The sequence below is a fragment of the Papilio xuthus genome, unplaced genomic scaffold (assembly GCF_000836235.2).
Source record: "Papilio xuthus unplaced genomic scaffold, Pxut_1.1 DF825946.1, whole genome shotgun sequence".
Classification (NCBI taxonomy): Eukaryota; Metazoa; Arthropoda; class Insecta; order Lepidoptera; family Papilionidae; genus Papilio; species Papilio xuthus.
This window is the reverse complement of record NW_013532703.1, coordinates 4554492-4578181: the sequence shown is the minus strand read 5'-3', so window position 1 is coordinate 4578181 and position 23690 is coordinate 4554492. Positions and strand designations below refer to the sequence as shown.

The 23690-nt window shown below is 35.1% G+C and overlaps 1 protein-coding gene across 10 annotated transcripts in view; it reads left to right on the top strand.

Annotated features, from left to right (window-relative positions):
• Wdr62 (WD repeat domain 62) overlaps positions 1 to 23690 on the top strand; it is a 64000-nt gene that overhangs the window by 26007 nt on the left and 14303 nt on the right. For 7 of the 10 annotated variants that reach the window (XM_013320995.1, XM_013320993.1, XM_013320991.1 and 4 more), the window contains exons 3-17: positions 12840 to 12931; positions 17920 to 18079; positions 18308 to 18376; positions 18867 to 18971; positions 19140 to 19250; positions 19532 to 19714; positions 19963 to 20123; positions 20483 to 20618; positions 21030 to 21203; positions 21477 to 21592; positions 21966 to 22170; positions 22544 to 22678; positions 22905 to 23015; positions 23216 to 23305; positions 23465 to 23595. In XM_013320995.1, coding sequence (XP_013176449.1) covers positions 12840 to 12931; positions 17920 to 18079; positions 18308 to 18376; positions 18867 to 18971; positions 19140 to 19250; positions 19532 to 19714; positions 19963 to 20123; positions 20483 to 20618; positions 21030 to 21203; positions 21477 to 21592; positions 21966 to 22170; positions 22544 to 22678; positions 22905 to 23015; positions 23216 to 23305; positions 23465 to 23595 — 1979 coding nt within the window. Of the gene's footprint in view, positions 1 to 5421; positions 5973 to 12839; positions 12932 to 17919; positions 18080 to 18307; positions 18377 to 18866; positions 18972 to 19139; positions 19251 to 19531; positions 19715 to 19962; positions 20124 to 20482; positions 20619 to 21029; positions 21204 to 21476; positions 21593 to 21965; positions 22171 to 22543; positions 22679 to 22904; positions 23016 to 23215; positions 23306 to 23464; positions 23596 to 23690 lie in introns of those variants that run through there. The other 3 variants (XM_013320990.1, XM_013320987.1, XM_013320989.1) reach the window with 3 other exon arrangements.

Sequence of the window (23690 nt, the reverse complement as noted above, 5' to 3'; positions counted from 1 at the left end):
AACACTATTATTAATAAAGCTTCAAAATCATTAGGCTTCGTTTTAAGAATGTCATCTGACTTTCAAACTATTAAGACCTTCAAAATACTGTACTGTGCATACGTGCGTAGTCACCTGGAGTATGCATCCCAAGTCTGGAGCCCTTGTTATAACACCTACATAAATCGCATAGAAAACGTACAAAGACGGTTTCTTCGGTTCGTTCAATACCGTGCTGGTACATATGTAAGCAATTACTACTCTCGTTGCAAGAAATTTCATCTACTACCGCTAGAAGAGAGGAGGCGTGTGGCAGACTTAGTTTTCCTTAACAATATTATAAACGGCGTGATCGATTGTCCCGAGTTACTCGAAAAAGTAGGCATCAGGGTACCCATGCGTGGGCTTCGTAAGCGTGAACTTGACATATTACATACACCGCGAGTTAAGAGCAGGTACCGGGAGAACAGTTACCTAGTGCGAGCGTGCAGATGCTATAATGCAATGTCTAAGCATATAGATATATTTAACATGTCAGCGTTTAAAATCAAACGTTTGTTTAACGATCGATTCTTTAGCTCTTGATTCCGATTAATTAATTAATTAAAAAAGTGAAATGTACAATTACCCGTGCAGTTACCATGTGTGACAACTTGTAATTAGCCTTAAGTCTCCATTTACAAAATTATTATAATGTTAGTTAGCTGTAAGTTGTCCCGTTAATAAATAAAATAAAAAAAATAAAATAAAATAAAATATATCCGGAACGATCTCGCCATAATTTTGCATCGATGTAGAACATAGTATAGAAGAACAGATAGGGTATTTATTAAGCTTTTTTTAATTCCTCGCGGACGGGGTTGACAGCTAGTAAAGTATATAATTGTTGTTTACATACGGAATGTATAAAAACAACTTGTAATACGCATTAAAATAATGGTATAGTCTCCTTGAATATGCAGTTTTATTGTTCGGGTGGATAATTGTGTTCATTGTTGATTTCATGGTTTCTGGTATGAGTTTATAAGTAGTATGTTTACTTATTAGTTTTGCTTTTAAAAGTCATATTATGATTGTATTATACGCCTAACTACAGATTACATATTGGTTTGAAAAATAAACACCTTTACGATCTTTACGATCGAAATAAATAAATAAATAAATCTTTTTATTACACTATAAGTTTGCAAATGAGCATTCGGCCACCTTGATTCGAAGCGACCGCTGCCCTTGTATATTTGCAATTCCAGATTCATTGAATATATTTTAACCAACGAGGACGCACTGAATAATTTTTCGTTCCTATGTGTCCCTTTTACGCCAAATCCATCCGTCGGTCGATCCGGCCCATTTGTGCACCCAACAAATATTGTTGTTGCGGATACTATCAATGTATAAAAAGATCTTATACACGGAATAAAGAATCTCATTCCATCGTTAACTGATTAGTTTAAATTACATCATAAATTTACATATTAAATTTCTATTATTATTGTATCATCTTAATTGTAAAATAATTTTCCTCGTCTATTATCCAGCTTATTTCTTTATTCCCACCCACTTACCTGTTTGAACGTAATGTAATGTCTCTATTAGCATTTCTCGCTTAATGGTAGTCGGTGCATAATAATTGTTATGACATCCTTGGCCCACTGGTGCAGGCATGCGTCGCTATCAGATCCATTAGAACGTTGACTTCTTGCTTCTTGTAAAGTTAACTAAGTCATTTATAGTTTGTTTCCTTAAGCAGAATTAACGGTATTTCGTGCCTTCAAAAATTTATGAATTTATTGTGAAGGGTGACAGGGTCTCGTTAAAGGGCAAGCACTGCCTACCCTCGTAATTTATATAAATTACATCATATTTTATCTAAAAACATTTCTTGACTGTTTGCAGTTTCTTGCTTTTATCACATTACGTGAACACCTCGAGTATATTGTTAAGTTATGAAAAACTTAGGGTAAGCTAGGGCCGTTCAGTGGGAAGAATACCAATATTCTAAAAAAGATAGTTTATTAAATGTTCCTATGTTTGCATACCACAAACAATAACTTTCTCTTGTAGAAATTAGTAAACGCCCATCTTTATATCGAGGTCCGTGCGTGGGTATAGCTATCGAGATTGCAAGGTTGCATTGCACCGCGAAGTACGACCTTCCGATCCGTCTCGCCTACTGCACTGCCATCCTTTGACGATTGTATTGGAAGACTATCGGTATTGAGTAAGGACGTATAAGAGCTACTATTAAGATGAAGATCACTACTTTTACTACGTAGATGAATTTAAATCATGATTTTTTTCTTAATCTTTTGGTAATGCATTTATTAATAAGATATTTTGTAGTTGACGTACAATATTGAAATTTAAAACTAAAACTAACTAGAGGTCACCGTAAGGAATAATGATGATTAAGGTTCAATACCGTTATATATAACGTAATTAACATGGTAATTTCATACAGAAATACTTAATTATTACAATCGATACTTTCTCTATACATCTCTCTAGCGTGCAACAGATAAATTACATAAGAACCTTTCTACAAGTGAAATATGCTTCAAAACAATCGCATTGAAACCGCACCGTATTCTGTCATAACAATGGCGTCTGCGTGGGACAGACGATTATGGCTACAGTCTTCACACATTGTACTGTAATGGCATTTGGCACGTGTGTGCATAATAGTTAACGTGCCGCTAAATGAGAGAGACACGAGATACGTGGTTAGATAAAATGTATGAATTTTATTCATGAGTACGCGCAACAAAAGTTTCTTTGATTCGTAGACCACTTACATGTTTAAGTTTTTATGAATCTGAGGACCCTAATACTAAATGTTAACCACAGATTATAAAAAGATAGAAATTAAAAATTAATATCAGTAACAAGAATATATGGAGTATATTTTTTAATATGACAAACTTATTTTTTTTTTTAGTTTAGTACAAATCTTTCTTTTCATCACAGTATTGATATTTACTGCTTTTATATCCTTTAATTTATTTAATAACTAAATTAGTAGTCGCATGCTGGCCAGTAGCCATTTGAGTTGGTATTAAACCGACGAAAAAGGTTCTTTATGTTGCACGCCATCAGATATGGCGTTGCAGTTTCCCGTGCGAAACGTTGCCCGAGCTTCCGGCAAAGATGGAGGTCCGACTTCCGGTCAAACCTTTGCCTGTCTTACCGTACATAGTACTAGTATAACGGTTTGCATAAATGATGCCTGTAATAGTTTAACTATATTTATTAGACTGGAGAATACATTCTTGATATTTATTAATAGCAATGTTAAGGTTTAATTATAAGAGACTTAAGCCCAAATTATGTTTTGGTTTGGTTGATTTTGATAGCTTTGCAATCTTAAATTCAGTTAGTTAACTAGTATATACTTAAAAAAAAAGACAAAGCAATAGAAAATAGGCACTGAAGAAAAAGTAACTAGGAGCTAACTTTTATAATATTGAAATAGGTTAGTTGCCAGTGACTTCATGTTCTACAATGTTCCAAGGAGTAAGACAGTATTTTCTTTTTTTCTTCAACTATAGCAAGTTACCAAAAATCTTCTTATACTTTTTATTTGATCGATGATATGATACATTCTACTCGATAAAAGATCCAATTATCTCCTATCACTTTCTCTCTTACGTAATCATAACTAGTCTCCGAGAGTACACAGGTTGATTTTATTGTTTTAGTTTTGTAAGTGAATTTGTTAGCGTGTAATCAAATATAATAATTATTATTTTTTAATAATTAACTTGAATAGATAAGTATTATTAGAATGAAGCAACCCTAGCCTTATTAAAATGTCGACATAAAGTCCCCTCACTAATCAATCTGACACTTGACTTGGTAACGAAAACGCGCCATTTGCTCCAAAGGATTCTAACTAATTATGATTAAAAGTATATGCTACCAAATTGTCTGGAATTTAATATTAAATAGTTGCATAAATTTTGATTAAAGATTCAAAACACCGTACCGAAATTGTTTTAAATATTTATAGAATTCAGCCGCTATATTTGTGGCAGGTAAGCCGACCTAGAGGTCACGAGGGGCGAATAAAATGTCAGAAGCCTAGGCTTTCGTGACTTGCAGTGCTCTCATAAAATATTATACGTAGCTTCAGAAATTTTCTTTAAATAAGTGTTGTTGGGAATTTCAAAGTGTTAGGTATTTTTTGGTACTTTTATAGTGCTTATGTCATTGTATCGCCCACGATGATCTGTTCTATTTGTTATTTGGTGACATCAACTGCATAAAATATTTTATGTCTTTAAAGTAAACCTTAGAATTCAATCGTTGCGAAACTTGTATTAGTACAAATAGTAGTCTTTGTTTAGTACAACTGTTTCGGCAGTGAAAACCCACGGCTATATGTTCTCTAGTTTTTAAAAAGTAGTACAAGTCCTATAAAAAAGTTGATGGACGTAAGTTCGCTGCGAAATCAAATGCACCGCCTTTGTTGTGCTGAAATGTAGGCTGTATTTAAGCTTTAGTCCCGATTTACTGTACCGGATGAGGTCACGTATTGTATTGTATAAAAGCTTTATACCTCAACAAACGATCCTTTGGTTTCTTTTACATCTATAAAAAAACTAACCGATAGTTTTTTTTTGTATTTTATGCTCGTTACTATATTTCTTATCGCAACGTACCAGTGTCGGATAGATCACGGGGACATCAAAAAGGTTCGCCGCTCGACCACCCTTCCACCTGTCGTAAACTTTCTCTAGGAGAAATTTCTCACGATTTAATTACGAGTTCGCTTTCACAGCGCTAGGCCCCCTGCGTACTCGACTACATCGCTCTTAATCTATCCATGTTATATTTACGATTACCCATAACATTCTGCTAGCAATCAAGAACACATTAGCTAAATGAAATGTTTCATTAAACGAAGAAAGCCGGAATGACGGCAAAAAGTTTTCATAGAACATTAGAATATGACAAATCGGAGTATAGGGATGTAGATATGAAGAGTGTTAACAACAATAAGAAAACATCGTCCTTATTTATGTAGGTTTTCTTTTAAAGTACTGCTAATATTTCTTGTACCGCGCTAGACATTAATCTTTGTCACAAGGAAAAAACTGTCGAACTGATTGATTGAACAGCGCTATTTTCATCATAAATGTATTACATTTTTGCCTCTATTTATTTGCACCTTTCAAAGCATTTTAATGATGTTAAGTATTGCGTTTATGTTGGCCAACACTAATGATGTGTTCGATAAATACATATTACATGCATCGATATTTTATTTTCGCAACATCGGACAGACCTATTTTAAAAATGTTACAAAAAATTGGAAACGTCAATAATGATGAACTGACCGTTACAGCGAATGCGTCAATACTTTCGAATGCATAATTTACATAATTAAAAGATGTGCGTTGTTTAATTGTAATTTAATTTTCTACAAACTGGTTTATATAGTCCGTCTGGTTTCAGTGTTACGCCATACGTCAACCATAACAAACACCGCCGCCGTTCCGCAAATTAAATATAGAAGTCGGCTAAGTGTAAGAAGTAACACGAAATTATAATTGCAAATAATTCTATTCCGCGTTACACTAAGAAATATAATTGAAGTGACCTTGGATTGTTACATCAAATAGGAAGTGTTTGTGTGCGTGAATCTGTTAATCTTTTATAATCTGTGCCGATAATGTAGCCAGTGCAGATTCAAAAAGCAAATCTAGAAAGCGTACGCAGCGAATGCCGTATATTTCAAATTTCAAAATCGGAACGCGTTCTAGTGAAGTGACAGTGTTGTGACCGTATTCGATAACCGTAAATAGAGAAATTGATGAAAAATCGTAACGCGGAACATCGAGTGGGCGACCGATTCTGTGTTTATCAATCACGCTAATTGGCGTGCCTCGAGATAGATATTGTTTATGATTTAAAATGAGAATATGGCGTTTATCGGACCGAGGAATAGTGCGCCAGTCATCAGGGACAGTCTTCATACACCGGCGTACGAGGTGAGCGAACTTTTCTGTGGATATTTTATATGTAACTAAAAATTAAGATGATGTAATCGGTATATCCTAAGTACAAGTAATTGCTGTTTTGTCTCGCTCTTAATCTATGTTTGTAGCTTTGTTTCAAAATGTTGTGAATGCGGGTAGCGTGAACAAACATGTTTGCTGACATTGAAGTGTTATCTACTTGGCTTTACCTAACACATATTGTTATTATGTTACAAGTACATATTGGTCTATGTTTATATACCCCTATAGCTTTAAGTTTACATGACTTTTAATTAAACTAGCTTGAGCTCCTATGTAAGTTACATAACCCTTCTCATCATTCACGGAATTTGTTTGCCTCCTGTAAAAACCATAATCAGTTTACGTTCCTTGAAGGAATTGTGTCCAAAGGGAAACTTCAAATTAACACTAGGTAAAGACTTTCTGAAGATTCCTGAAACAATTTTAAAACCTTAGTCCTTAATTTTAGAAATATTTTATACAAATATTAATATCAAAGTACAAATTGGTGGATCGCACGAAATCAAAATTCATATCTGAGTTAACAGGAGCTAAGTGGATCGGTCCTCTGAGGCGGTACGTAAATTTAGGTCGCAAATATTATTATATCCACGTGACCTCCGACGCTTGAAGCCAAATTGACGTAATCCTCCCTCCAGTCAAGTGATAACATCAAATATTTTACACCAGTATTTTGATATTTTTGGAGGAAATAACTTAATATAAAACACAAGCTTTGTTATGTAATCTTATGGTCGTAATTGCCTATTTTTTTATGCATCTTTTGCTATATTTTATCTAAAATTGTTTGTAATAATGAAATGTTAAAGTACATTTTTATAGAAAAAGTCTTCGTGTATTGGATTAATACCAGAGACTCGATATGGAAATGATTTATATCAATAATTTTTTGTTTATTCCAAGAGTGCTTAGAATAAGTGCTCTTTGTTATCAAGTATATTTGTGTATATTTTAAACTTGATATTGATATATCGTGAGATATAAAGTAATTATTTGATATGTTTCTATAGATAACATTTAACTATGTGAAATAACTGGTAAGCGGAAAATAAAAAAAAACCGACTGACTGTGGCAAGAATTCGCATCGAATCACACCTAACTAGTTAAAATCAATTCATTCTTGAGGCTACAGAATATCAGAACAGAACTATATGACTGGTATTTTTTTTAAGACTTAATCCTCGAGTAATATAATTGTGCTCCACGTTGCTCAGATACTAGTAACAATAATGAGATAATCAAAGCGAAACAAGAAAATGGCTGCCGTGAAAAAACCGACATACGCTAAATTGGCGCAAACGAGTGTAGGAGGCGAATGGAGCTACTCGGAAGAGCTGATTCAAAGTAAACACCGCGCTGACACTACTGGATTGCCCTTGATTGTTGTATCAAGCCATAGACAAGATTACTTTTTAAAACCTATAGACAGTAACAAATAGTAGCCAGTTTTTTATCCTAAAAATTTTTTTTCGTCTGTTTTGAATGCGAAACACTATACCACAATTATTTGTGCCCCAAGGAATAATAAAACGATTTATATCTTCGGTTAAAAGACCCGTCACTCACTTTAACTATAGTAATAACAGAAATGTTTAGTATTTTAACAACAAAACTCTAGATTCCCTCCCTTTTTAGCGTAGATTTGTCATACTAAATCCAAACTAAGAGACTTGGTGGCTTAACATAAGGACCCTGAGTGCAGTAGTAAGTGTATTACATACAATTATACCATAACCATATTATTAATGCAATTTTCAATAGTAAGTAACATCGTAAAAGATAATTCTTCCTTATATTGCATTTGTTGAGAAAATGTCGATTATTAAGTTGGTATCTGCAACTTGCAGTAGAAAGTGCAGAGGCCGATTCCCATTAATATCGAGGTTAGTCGACTTCTACATTCCAGTTTATAGAATATATAATATATTAGAAACGTCCACATGCAATTCGTTAAGCATTTGTATAAAGATTGTCATTTTTTTATCGTAGACCCTTTTCTAAATTGAACTGCTGTTAGATTTCTTTTTTAACTTACGAGTTTATTTATCCACAATAGTTAACCCCTGTCAGCTATTTACAAAATACTTTTTTATTTATATAAATTTGGCAAAAGGAAATGATTGTTATTTTAAAACTAATTGACAGAAAAAATTATGCAATTTAATCATAAATAAATTATAGAAAAATTACTCTTAATAAATAAATTAACAGTACAAGAAATCATTAGGTCATAATTGTAGGGTTCGAACGGAACCGTCTTGATAGATGTTGCTTGCGTAATAATTGTTAAATTACTATAATGATACTTGTGTAAAAAATCCATTACTTGTATTTGCCAGTCATAGCCAGTAGAAGTACAAGTAATCTTCGGTTTCTCACACCAAAATCAATGTATAGAAGATATCGTCCATGTCTTTGGTCTTTAACAAGACAGAGGTAAGAATATGTTTTGAACAAGTATTTGGGTCTTGGAAAACCACGTGTCCTTGGATCTCTTGGTTGTATTTTTTTTTTATTTTAACCATATATCTGAAGTTTGGTAATATTGTGTGCTGTCAGTTGTTTTGCTGCAAATTATTTTGGTACCTACTAAGTTTTTTTTCGCCTTATAGTAATTTTAATTATGATGATCTAAGTAAAATGCCTCTGGTTATACAGCCTTTGGGGTAAAAAAAGTTATCTCAGTCTATTAAACTTAATTAGAGTTCCTGCTTAAAGCTGTTTACAATGACGATAAGTATAAAAACTAAACTTCAAAGCGAACTCTATACACGTGTTAACCGATTATTTGACTTAAGATATGTAAGATTAACTTACCGCAACTTTAATTAGTACGGAAGTTTCCTGATTTTTATCAGATTTTATCGACTATTTGAGTCTAGTCGAGATATCGTATAACATATTCCAAAGCCAAAACACTTGTGTGAAAACATATTGCCATCTCTGTTTATTCAAAGAGGATGTGAGCGATGACGATATTATGTTGTGTGATTATTTCGCCAGTGGAAACCCACGTTAAAATGATTTCACGACTCAGTGACATTGCGGTGACATCTAGCTTGCAGTGTCAATTGTCAAATTAACGTAACAACCGGAATGAAACCATTGATATACGGTGTTACTGTCTGGACTAAGGATCAAATATCATCGGAAATTAAATTCTAAAATACTTCTCAACTATCTTTTGCTAAAGTTCTTTATCTAAAATATATAATTATTTGTCTTATATTAAGTTATATCATCAGCTTAGACTGACTAGAATTTCTTCACGTGAAAAGACTTTTGAAGCTAGCCTTTTCAGAATTAATTAACTTTTTAATATAATAGTTATTTTCTCATCATAAAAAATATAAAAATTTTTATAATTGTATCATTTTAAATGTAAATAATCTAGAATTTAACATGTGCATAATTTTAAATAGTTTTTAGTTACAGGTTAGAAAATTAATAGACTTGTGCTACTAACTCACGCTGAGGCAACCCCTGGATTTAAATATTAATTAGCATATAACGTAACGCGTAACAAAACTTTAACAATTAACGAACAAAACGATCCTCCGCTGTTGAAAGTACATCTTTGTTATGTGAAGATGTAACTGACACAGTTTCAGATTAAGGTTGTTTGATACATTTTATGTATCTTTTACTTGTGTTATGTAATATAATTATTATTTAAAACGGTTAAAATTATATGGTAATTTCAATTTATTTTTTTGAAATTTACGAAACATAATATTACGACATTGAAAGCTTTCTTAGCTTAGTTCTTATATTTTGACTGTGGTTATAGGATTGTGTTACTTTATAATATCGTAATTTGTATTTTTATACTACATTAAAACATTTAGACATATCTAGAAATAACAACATGTATAAAGCAAAGGTATTCGTGTTGGCGGACCTACGTCTTGTTATTTAACGACGATCTTTGTCGCGTTAGCATAATAATTAGTTACATTCCGTTTCTAGAATAACAAAACAAAACACGTCATAAATACGTTCTCGGTGTGTATACGAGTGCATTTAAAAAAAGATCAATCCTCACTGTGATGTATTGAAAATAAACATTCGTAGTTTATACAATTGTCTTAAAAACTTAACCTTTCAGCTGTTTTAACGGTTGTTAATGTGGGTCTTAAATAAATTATCTTGTTGCCCTTTTCCCTACTAGGATTCAGCACACTATGTATCCACTACTCCAATCTCTGTCTGAATTCATTCCTTTTGTAACCCGATTCTCCTTTTTCATTTCTCAATTACCAACTACGACACACAAGTTTCTTAATAATTTTGTCAATCTTCTCTTAATAATCCATTTACGAATAATTTAGAGAATCTTACACATAAATGTATAGCAACATAGCGATTCAGTAGCTAGATTTGTGTGGTCAACGCCACCGCAGCCTCAGTGGCAGTGGCAGGTCCCTCGCCGCCTACAGGCCGGCATTCCGATCCGAGTCACAATGCCCTCCCGGGGAATTTGAAGTATTTACAATCGAATACCCTCGGTCGATACAACGAGAAAGCTCAATGAAATGTCTTGGAATTCTTGAGTTAACTGCGGCTTTTCTTATATTTTGGGTAAGATTTTTGATCGCAAATAACAATGTAAGTTTAGTCGTATAAAAGGTGAAGAGGAAGGTTAATAATTTCTACTGTTGTAAGTAAACTGTTGAACAAAAATAATATACGAATAAATATTTTTATGCAGACCTGAGGGTTCATATTTAAAGTAAAACATAGAAGTTGACATTGGTTGACGTAATTACGCAATTTTTGAACATCCTTGTCTATCTTAAATGAGCAAGCTTCGCGTAATACGCCACTCAGCTGTTAGCTAACACGTGGGCGACCAACTTGACCCGAAATCTTTATCAAAACTCGTATGAGACGATTAAGAAACTCAGCCGAAATCATTTCGACACATCCATAGTTGTTGCTATTGTCTGTTGCTGGCAACATTACAATTTAAATAACCAGTTTCAACGTCTCGGAATAACAAATGAAGGTGGCAACGGTTTTCTGAATGAAATTCATATCGGGCGTGGGATATATCTTATGAAATCATACAAAAATTTCAATTACTTTCAACTGTTTGCAACGAAGACGATGTCTGATTTAAACTAGCAATGCTGTACCTTTATGTTATGTCATGTTGTTATGTATCACCAATGAAACATTATTTTAAGAAAGACGCGACCAGATAAAGAACTTAAGACGATGAAGATAGGTAGGCTTTTAAACTCATTCAAAAGACAAAGCAGAAAAACAGAGGTTACGCTCTTCTTTTGTTTTGTCATATTTCCCCGGTAGATGCTGTCAGATTTTAAGTAAAGAGTCCTTTTTAAAGTATCGAAGTGTCTTTCAAAGCGTATTCACAGTACTGATATTGCGATGTGTGTGTGCACGAGGCGGTCTGGTATGTGTTTGTATGATATGAATAATAGTAATACCAGTAACGGGATCAATGTTTGCTTTCACTGACGTCGGAGATGGCTCGATATCGCCAGACACGGTAACTCGATCCCGGCGCTGCGTGCCCGCGGCAACGTCGAAAGCCTCTCGTGTAAAAACCTCGCAAGTCGCAAGTGAGAGTTGTTTGCCCGCAAAGTTCAACGTATGTTGCAAGTTTTATGCCGCGAAACTTTTAATTTTTTTTAAATGCTTTTGGGCATAAGTATATGAATGTCTACGTTATAGGTGCGTTTAAGTTTGAAAATAAATAATTAAGTTTGAAAATAATACAGCTTTATAACTTAGTTTATGTCGAAGTAAAATCTTAGACAGTACTTCAATAATTAAACTTATCGCAATGACGTTTATCTTACGGCATGTTGCGCATCCTTGCGATGACAAGGACGCCCGGTCCGCCATCTTGTTGAGCTGTCGACCTTGAAGTTGTTAGCGCCACGGAGGACGGACGACGCACGCAAAACCTGTATTTATGGTTTATCTCTTTTTGTTCTGATTATTGTGTGTTTTACTCTGATTTGTCCTTGATCCCGTTTGCAAGGCCGTTCACATTTTTTGTTAAAGAATTGGCTAAAATATATATAAGTATAATTTTCATTGAAAATTTTGTGCCGAGGCTCTTTAAGCTGTCGTAAATATTCGAAAATGATCCTGTTTTATAATTTTTGCGAATCTTTAAATGAAATGAAAAACAATCTTGTCTTTCTCGGCTCTGAAAATTATATTACACTAATATTGAGTTTAAGTATTTTATTATAAATAATAAGTATATTTCATTGAAAGTTCAAGAATTGCTTGTAATGTGATATCTTGTATCATACATTATTTAATTTTAATTATAATAATGGCTATATTCATATGACTCGAATGTTAAAAAAACAAAGGCATGTTTTTCTTTCATAAAAAAATTAAAAACTCAAAGTGTTCTCTTATTAAAAAATTTAATAACCTGCCTCGGTGTATGAGGCCATGAATAATATATTGTGACTGCGCAGTCCCGTAGCTTTGTTATACTTGTGTGCAGAGCTATTCAGGCGAAGTTTCTTCATTATGAAATTAATTGAATAATTGTCTTTATTAAAAGATTTGCCTGTCTATTGTTAGGGGAGGAGGTTATCTTTGATTCTAGAGGGGAAATCTGGGTTATTAAAGACTTGAGTCACTAAAATTCACTCGGTGGTTACCACTGACTACATTATTGGAGGGTTTCGATGAGTTTAATTGTTTTTTTTTATAATTTTAGTAGATAAGTTGTCACTAAAGACAAACAAATTTTACCTTGAGCGAATTATTTAGTAACCATTAGATTATGATTCCAGTAAAATACGTCACATTGAATTGAATATCATTTTCTTTGTTTTCAGATCAAATTGGAGACGGTGTTCGGGCTGACGGTGAGCAGCAACGCGGCTCTCGATTGCGATCCCAACACTGAAGTAGTCGCATATCCCGCAGGGTGAGTTACTTGTGTTTTTCAATGTCGGTTTCCACTGTTGAAATACTTGTTTTTAATTTGTTTTTGTATTTCTCTTTATCTTTGAGAAAATAGACATAACAATATGTTTTGATGTATGTGTTGCGGCAGTGTAAACTCGCTGTGTTATTCATGTTTAGTTTCTTATCGATTTTTAGCACCATAAATAAGCGAATATATGTCTGTTTTCCTGACTATTTACTTTTAATATAAGAATGAGTAATGATATATTTGTAAAGTTGTAAAGTCCTTGAATGACTTCATCACGTGGACTTATTTATAATGTTGTTTGAAACGTTATCGTAATTGCATTTTAAAGTTCGTACAGGTCAGGAGGTCGGATCTAGGTTAACATTGTATCGCGAACGTTAAGTACCAGCCTCGCGTTTCGCAATGCAAATTTGACGGCTAGAGTGATAGTCCCACTTGAAAATTTTAATTCACTTTTTTATTCGTTTTGTTGAATGATAAAATATAACGGAAATTTTATAGTCTGTTGAAAGGTTATGACTGGTCAAATACTATCGTACACATATGGCATTGGTACATTTGGCAAATTGGTTTGTCGAACAGTTTCACGTTATCTTTATGTTTTGTTATTGCACATCACTTTAGTTTGCCAAACTAACATACATTTCATTGATGTCCTTAACTTCATTGAATAGAGTAGTAAATGAATTAAAGGCATTGACGTATAGCCAGAATTGGGTCGATGAATATTATCATTACTTTAATTTTTTTTAGTAAGTACTTAGTAAATACTTAACATCCAGTGACATGAATTCTTTTAAAACTATGCTAAACTTGACTCGTTTAAAAAAATATTAATTAAAAATGCATTGTGATAATTAGATGCCACTAATTAGTTCACTAGAGCGTCGGTGGCTCAGGGGTCAAGCACTTGACTTGCAATCTGCAGGTCCTGGGTTCGATTCCCGCCATGTACCAATGTGTTTTTCGATTTCCGATTTATCCGACGTTCTTACGGTGAAGGAAAATATCGTGATGCAACCTGCACATATCTGAGAAGAAATTCTAAGATATGTGTGAATTCAACCAACCCGCACTTTGCCAGCTTGGTTGACTATGGACTAGTTACCCATAACTAAGGGTAGCTCCCAGCCCCACGATGGGGATGTTTAGTGAGCTAATGATGAATTAGTTCACTAATGTAACCTACATTGACACCTATGAGAACGTAATTATGATTTAAAATTTTATAAAAAGAGGATAGAAAATTATTGTTGTGAAAATTAAGTATTATAAAAAGTTTGGAATATATAATCGATTTTATGGTTGTAATATAATTCCTCTATCATAATACGCTAAAGTCAATGTAAAATGGAAGTTTTAAAAACTATTTTTAACCTTCCCTTGTCAAAGTAATGATAAACGTTGAACTAGGGGTCAGGGGAATTTGTCTTATTTACTTAACTTAAGAAGTAATGCTAAAATATGTTACTTACTTCATCCAGAAATATTGTTTTTTTTTGTAAGCCATTAAATCGAAGTAACTACGAGTTTTTCTACGTCAACTCTTTCAATTCCTTTCCAGAAAACGCAGTTTTCCGCAGTTGGTGGAAGTGAACGCGTTTCAGGATATTGCTTCGATATAGTTGTCGTTATCGCACACTGTGGTGTTTTCCTTTGGTTTATTTAAGCTTGTTTTTTATTAGAATTAGTAGGAGAAATTGGAAATATGACCTTATATTTAAAATTTTAAAGTTCGTTTTAAAATATAATACTACAGGTTGTCCGCGACTTACGCGCTCCCCGGAACCCGGCTTTGCTGACAGTCAGACAAAAATATAAAATGATGGTTTTTCGTTATCAACACTGAAAATAAAAACAATATTACATATAGTGTAACAATATACACATTTCAATTTCTAACGTTTTAGCTTATGCACCTACTACCTGTCGCCCGCGAATCCGTCCGCGTGGAATTGTAAAAAAAGTTAATAAGTAGCCTAGATGTTCTTCCAGATTATGTTCTACATCTATGCCAAATTTCAGTGAGATCCGTTCAGTCGTTCCGGAGGTACCTTCAAACAAACATCCATCCATCTAAACATCGCATTTATAATATTAGTAAGATAGACAAGATTCATAAACGTGTGAATATAAGTTTGTACGTTCTAATAAATGGTATAATTGTCGAAGTACTTATTCAGATATCGACAATAAAAGTATGAGGACGTAACCACAGACCGAAGTAGGATTCCATTGTGGTCGTTGACCATGCCAACAGCATAATAATGATGTAATGTTATACAGCCATTCTCTCACACGTCCGGCGTTGCATACGTCATTGTCCGACTCGCCTAAAGCTCATGCAAACGGCTTGACTTTGATAGATAACTATGCCTAATTGATCAGTTACGTCTTCAATGAGTCAATTATACGTAATGATCCTTTGGCTTTACGAAGCTAACCTTAAGAGTAAACTCAATTCTTCGAAATTATACACAAATTTCGAATCAAAATGTAACTTATTGCAGAAAATTTTCGCTTTTAAACTATACTGGATGCATAAGAAAAGTGAGTGGTATTTCTATTAATAAAAGCTGGAATAATATATTGAAGAATTTAATATTAAGGCCATATTAGGACGTCTGTTTAAAACACTTAGGTTAATTATTTTTATAAAGGCGATGTAATATCCAAGTGTGTTTTAAGACCAAAATCTCTGTGTAAAATATATCGTCAACATTACATCATTAAATTTGACAAAATAGAGATAACAATATGTTTTAAACCAGGATTTTGGTCTCATAAACCCACGATAAGTAAAGTAATGTAGGAAACGTTTCAGTAAATCTATATAAAATGATGTACTAGAGTGCAGTAACCCACACCTTTCGTAGGGTGAAAATAATATATTCATCATAATCACGCTTCATAAAGGTGCGGCCCCACGGATGGGGTGCGGTGTGGGCACACCCTAAATCGATACATTTTAAACTCGGTTTAACTCAGAGTCTGTGTATATTGTCCCTTCTAATGCACGCAGGTGAAAGGAAATATGGACTGATATTGCTATTTGAAATGTACTTTAAATCCTTGTTAGTGCCCGTTTTGGATCCGCGTCGGCGTATGAGGCCATTAAAATGTTGTAAGTTAAAATGTTTCTTATTTTGGTCAATTTTAGCTAAAATGTTTTAGTTATTGCTGGTCTGCTCCATTATTCCTGCGGTGAATAATTGAGAATGGACGGCGGAAATGTGTAACATAAAAGCTAATTTAAACTAAGGGAAATGAAAATTCTTCAAACTTTTAAACGGGTTGAAAAATAAAGTCATATGCAATTTCTGCAAATCTATTTTATAGGGCATAAAAAATTTGAACAACTAGTACGATCGTAACCACAAGGCGGAGAAAAGTGTCGCCGACGCGGAGTGCGGTACGTCGACCTCATGTCTGTCGGACTGTGCCCACTCAGTTTCCGTTTCCGCAACTTGAAGCATTGTTTACCGCCTAACGGGACGACTACGAGACGACACGAGCGTGACAATATGCTTTTTTATTATTTAACTGTATTACTTTTAATATTTAGGTTTATTAAATTTGCTTGTGAGTTTCTGCAGATGATTCGACCGCCTCATTCTCAATGGGAATTGATTTTCCAATAGCGATGGCTAAGAGGTCAAAAAATTATAAGAAATGATGAGCCTACATTAAAACTAACAAAGAACACTTATTGATAATATCTATCTGCTTCTCAGTAAGTATTATAAATATAGTAATAAATAAGAAATGTGTTCTTTATCAATTGCATTATATTTTTGAAGCTGCACGATGACTTGTCTCGTTTCGTTGCGCCGCCAGCCGACAGTCGACGGTCACAGTTCAGTGCCGACGCCATCTGCTTTTAAATTTCAATTCTGTCGATATGTTTGTATACATATAATTTGTTCAATAATCAGCTCCGGTGTAATGTCCTCGTAAGAACATTAAATGTACACAGCGGCCCGCCAAGGCATTCGCGGCCGTGAGAAAGGCCGCGTCTACGTTAACTGCTCATACATACGAATAAGGTTTAAATTTACCATCAGACGGTGTGACATTGACGGGCGGAGCGATAAGCGGAAACCTCGCACTTGTTTCCTGCCCTTACTAGGACGCGACAGTTATTTTTGAACATTTTGCAGATAAAAATTCTTTCTACTTTAGTATGTTTTATTTCCCTTTTATGTAAATACTTCTAACCGTGGTCTTCAAAGACCAAAATCCCCTTAAAACATATTGTTATCTCTGTTTTGTCAAAGATAATGATAGGGATGACGATATATTTTATATAGAGATTTTGATCTCATAAAACAACGGTTAAAGACATGGCATGTTACCGTGAGATTCTGCTGCCGAAATATTGTTATAAAACCATATTTTTATTGATTTTTTTCAAAGAAAATGAGAGAAATGACAGTATGTTTTTGTATATAGCTTAACGTTACCTCATGTCCAAATTATGTTATTGTAAAACGCGTCAGTCAGTCACTATAGTCAGTCCCTGCGAATCCCGTAAATGTCCCATGGTAAGCCCATTGTCAATATTCAGCCATGCGCGTGCCTCACGACGGTATCGCTTAATATGCTAACCTCGGACACGCTATGGCGCGACTGTGCTTTTCTATGATTTAGTTCTTTGATGTGTTAAACGATTCTTAAGGTTACCACAAAAGTTGTTCGAAAGAAAGTATTTCTCCACGGCTTTAAATGCCAGATCTGTTACTACGATATTCGAGTTGCCTTTGTCATCTCTAAGATAAATCTTAAAGATTACCAAAGTACTCTTTACTAAAGTAACTTTAGCAAATGATGGGATAAATAATACCAAGTCTTACGACAATTATCTCGACTAAAAAAAAACAAGAATGTAGTTTGATTTAGTACAAATATCTTCACTTTTCCTTTCATTGAACTTATGGAAATAACTTTAATTTAAAAAAAAATATGTGTTTTCTTTCTAGATGTACGGTGGTATTGTACAACGTGCGCAAGAACCGACAGTCGCACGTGCTGAATGCGTCGCGAAAGAGCGTCACATGCGTCGCCTTTTCGCCGGACGGCCGCTACCTCGCCACAGGGGAGTGCGGACACGCGCCCGCCGTCAGGGTATGGGATCTGCAGGTACGTTGTTTGTATGATAATTGATAGAACATCAATATAAATTTAACAGTAAAATTAAAATGATTATTTTGCTAGTATCGCCTTTCGCTGGCAGATGGCGTTGGATACTATTGTCAACTAACTTAACGCCATCTAGTGGCGAGTAGTGTAAATCACTGTTTTACTGCAAACCACTTCGATTTTTTTCCAAATTAGTTGTAATACTTATAATTAAATTTGTTTTTCCAGGATCCTTCAGCGTCAGGAGCAGTGCAGATCGCGGAGTTCCCCGGACACACGCATGGCGTTAATTGTGTCGTAAGTAGTTTTTATATTCTTTATTACTGGCCTCTGTTCAAAGTATAATTTTATTTAAATTGTTTATACGAAATCGTATAACTTACTTTAAATTTAGTACAAAGGATAATAGAAATTGCTTTTTTGCAGTAATTTGTATAACTATTTTATTGGCACATTAGTAGTTTTTTGAGTATATTATTAATTTTATAAATAGATATTTTAGGGAAGATGATAAATTGTATTATATTAATTCGCATAATATGTTTTTCGAATAAACTTTAGTTAGTCCAATGAAGGACACTTTTTGTAAAAAGGAAGTAAAAATGTCGTATGCAAATTTGTCACACAAAAACCATGGAATTTATTATTGAAGTTGAAGAATTAACAGAGATTTTTACCAAATAAAGTAGCAAAAAAAACATTTTTTTCTATGTTTCGTAAATATGTTCAAAGTAGGTAAATTATAGTAAAGTGAGTATAGTATATTAACGTGTTGTTTTTATTTCAGGCATTTTCTACATCGTCCAAGTATCTAGTCTCGGTTGGTTCCCAACATGACATGATAGTCAATGTCTGGGACTGGCGTGCCAACCTCAAACTTGCTAGTAATAAGGTAGATATGAAGCTACGAAATATCTTTATAGTATAACAAGACACTATAGCTTTGCTTGGTGTACAAATTAATTACTAAAGTTTTATGACACTTTAGTTTTATGAACTAGGTTATTTAAAAAAAATCTTATTATATTTGTGTATTGATATTATTTACTTAACATTCCAGGTGTCATCTCGAGTGAAAGCGGTTAGTTTCTCAGAGAGTGGCAACTATTTCGTGACAGTGGGCTTCAGACATGTCAAATTTTGGTATCTGGAATATTCACGAAATGCCAAGGTGAGTTATATTGGTGGTAACTTTATAAATAAAATGTATAGATTTAATTATGTAACCATGTCTATGAAAATTTAAATATCTAAAAATCCTTTATTTAAAGCAAGACTACTGTTTAGTTTAAAAACAGTTATTTGATTAATTTTAATAAACTGCTTACTTACAATCTTTTGTACCTACTTTTTGTATCCTAAAATAATAATATTCACTATTTATGGTGAACAAAGTAATGTGTTTTTTTTGTTTAATCCTTTTACGTTTTTTATTGTATTTTTTTAAATTAGTTCAAGGAGCCAGTGCCCCTCATGGGTCGGTCAGCGATCCTTGGCGAGCAGAAGGACAACGAGTTCTGTGACGTGGTGTGCGGGCGCGGGGAGGCGGCCGACAGTACCTACGCCATCACACGCGGCGGTCTGCTCTGCGAGTTCAACAGCAGACGATTGCTTGATAAATGGGTTGAGTTGAGGGTACGTATCCATTACCCAGTATGCAATGGATCTTATGGGTCGGGTATGAAGTGACAGAATTAATTAAAAACAGTTTATAGTAAGTCCAATGTCGGTACCAAATACATTCAGATCTGTTGGAATAAATTATGGATATCGTCATCCCCCTAATGAGGGGGAAGAGGGGGAAAGTAATGACTTTTGACAAAATATAACAATTTGTTTTATGTTTTAATTTTTTTTAAATGATGTGTAACATTGTTTTTCAGACAACGTCAGCCAATTGTATGGCGATTGGCGCAAATTACATCTTCGTGGGGTGTGCGGAGGGCATCGTGCGGTGCTTCGCGCCTGACTCACTGCGCTACGTCACCACGCTGCCTCGCACACACTACCTCGGGGTTGACGTCGCACAGGGAGTTAACATCAAGTTAGTACAACAGTTCCGTTTACATTGTTGTCTTACATGTTTGAAAACATCACTTATATTAATGTGATCAATGAAGCTTGGTAAAGACAATATATTTTTAAATAAGAATCAAATATCATCAGCTCATTATATGTCCTCACTGAGGGGCTCGGAGTTCACCCCAAGTTAAGGGTGACCAGACCATAGTCAACCATGCTGGCCCAGTGCATGGTTCACTTCACACATATCTTTGAATTAAATATATTTTCTTGGGAATTTTAATTTCATACAAAAGTTTGTCTTTTATTGCGCGAATGTGAACAGCAATTTGATTAAGTTTGGTTGTGATATTTTTGAATTATAAATTTGACTGTTCACAGCCACATGTTCACGCAGCCGGGTAACGCGCGCTATCCAGACGCGATCGCGCTCACGTACGACGAGCGCAACCACAAGCTCACCTGCGTCTACAATGACCACAGCCTCTACGTGTGGGACGTGCGCGACATCAAGCGGGTACATACACACACATACCTACATCAAACTACCCGTCACGCTTAACGTCGCAACAGTAGGCTACAACGGGAACCACTTATTGTAGGGATCCGAGGCTAAAATCTCTGTATAAAACATGTTTTATATAAAGATTGTCATCTTGTCATAAGTAAACAGAGATAACATGTTGTAAACGGGAATTTTAATCTCGGAAACCCACCGTTAATAACTGAGGGCGGTGGTGTGTACAGATTCTAAATAAAATAATACAGAAATACTACATTTATGACAATTTGACAACTGTGTTGCAGTGAGTGACAATTTAAGTCTGCATCACTATGTAAGAGTCCTTTCAAATCGTATATACTTCTTTATTCAAACTTATGAAGGTTTTATATATCTAGATTTTAATATTAGTGGTTTTATCATTAGGTTGGCAAGTCACACTCAGCGCTGTACCACTCAGCGTGCATCTGGGGCGTGGACATGGTGTGCGGAGGCGGGGCTGAGACGGGCCTGCCCCCCGGCCGCTTCCTCACCTGCTCCAGTGACGACACCGTACGCGTGTGGAGCTTGCAGCCCACCGGACCTAATATATACAGCAATGTAAGTATCTACTACGACACATGTTAACATATTTATTCATAAACTAGCTATCGCCCACGATTCTGTCCGTAAGGAAAAAAAATAATAATCTGCTTATGTACTTGTCCTTATGTTCTACAGCTTCGCCAAACTTCATCAAGATCTGTTGAGCCGTTTCGCAGATACTTTCTAACAAAGATCTAAACTTATGCATTTATAATATTAATAAGATTCTCTGAATACTGCATATTTATAAATAATTTTCTAAATTAACCTTTTTTTTTGTTATTTCAGGAATTAAATAAAATAGTGTACATAGACCCGGAGTTGAAGTTTCTCAAGGATGTCGACCTGACAGCCACCAGCGATAGAGACAAGTCGAAGAGCTATGATGATAAAATTGGTGTCAGGTAAATAAAGCAGTAAACATCACTTATTCAACTCGTGATAAGTGTAAACGACTTTTAGAATCTTATTTACTGTTACAAATGCGTGGCCTATCTTTAATCGACAGAGGAGGGGACGCACAGAAATATTTGCCTATGAGTCCACTCTTCTCCCAATTCCATTCCCTTCCTATACTTTCCTTATAAGAAAAGGTTTAATAAGGGAACTAAAATTGTAACTCCGGCACGTACATTAAACTGACTAAACGTGGAATGACTTTCACGGATAGATTTTTAGATTGTTCTGTTGTTATTTATATTTTTATTTGTATTTTTGTACTACATTTGTTTTGTTTTGTTTTTTTTTATTATTGTTGATGAAAGTTCGTTGTGGTAGATGTGTGCGCGTGTCACCGTGCGGGCGGCACGTAGCGGCGGGTGACCGCGCGGGCAACGTGTGGATCCACTCATCAGAGGGCGCGCCGCTGCACACGCTGGAGGCGCACGACGCTGAAGTCCTCTGCCTCGAGTACTCCGCCAAGCCAAGGTTGCTCGCCTCCGCCTCCAGGGACCGCCTGGTCCATGTCTTCCTGGTCGACCGGGTTAGTGTACACATTTCATGAATTACTCCGCTGGCGCATCGACCCAAAGTGGGTCTTGGTCTCCGACACAAGAGATTGCTAAAGTCGCCTGTCATGAATTAACATAATTAAATGCCAATGAATGAATTTCTGAACATTGAGGAATCCCTAAATGTGCGAGGGAATAATAGTGTGAATGAACAACTGTTTGATAAAAGTATTTAATTTATCATTGGATTCTAAGATCAAGATATCTGTATGAAACATTTCATTATCTTTAACAAAACAGTGATAACAATATGTTTTAAATGGGGATGTTGGTCTCAGAAACCATCGGTTCATCGGCATCTGATATTGGATATATTTTTCTAATGAAATGCATTACCATTTCCAGGGCTATCAGATCCTGCAGACGTTGGACGAGCACTCGTCCTCTATCACAGCAGTAAGGTTCCTGAGCTCCAGCGCCGGCCTGCAGATGGTGTCCTGTGGAGCTGATAAGACCATACTCTTCAGGCAACTTAAAACTGTAAGACAATCCATAAAAATAAATTTTCTTATAATGTTATTAAATGGTTTTGTTGTTAAATAATACCTGCGAAGCAACTTAACCGATTTGATTTTTTTTTACTGATGGGAACTTACACTATCTCCGTTTGACAATGACTATATTTCTTACTAGATTTTTATTATTTACGTGCAGACGAAGTCGCGGGCAACTTCTATGTTCTTAAATTTGTATAATATGATTACAGACTCAGGACGGCAGTTACCAGTTTGCGCGAGGTCAAAACGTGTCGGGTCGGACTACGTTATACGACATGGAGGTCGATGCAGGCGGCCGACATATACTTACCGCTTGTCAGGTAAACAACAACATAAATCACGCTCGTAAACCAGAGGATAGACAGAGACAAAGTGGTGATCTCTGTCTCACCTCTCGCATCCACATCGATTTTATAATCTTAAGATCGTCGTTCCGGAGTATTTCATATATTTGGTTCAATAAGCAACCATAATAAAGTGGGAATTTATGTGGGTCATTAAATATTGTTAAATGTTTTAGGATCGTAACGTGCGAGTGTACAGCGCGGCACACGGCAGACATACGAAGACATTTAGAGGTACCACAGCTGAAGATGGTACTCTTATCAAGGTAGTTAAAAAAAAAACGATATTCAAACAGTGGTTATAATAGTCTCTTGTCATCGGACGTATTTTACCAGTTTTGTATGCAATTTTGTACGTTTTCCGTAAATGTGTAGATTACAAAATTTTATGTAGTACTTGAAAATAAAAATGTAATGTGTTTCAGGTTGCATTGGATAGCAGTGGCATATACCTGGCCACTTCCAGCACGGATAAAATTCTCAGCGTCTACGATTACTACTCGGGCGAGTGTATGGCAACTATGTATGGACATTCAGAAATTGTTACCGGATTAAGGTATAGTTTTTCTCAGCAATCAAATTTAGTTTCACAAACAGTGACATTTGCAGACTTGTGATGCCCTGGCCCAATCTCACCCTACCCTAACGCCG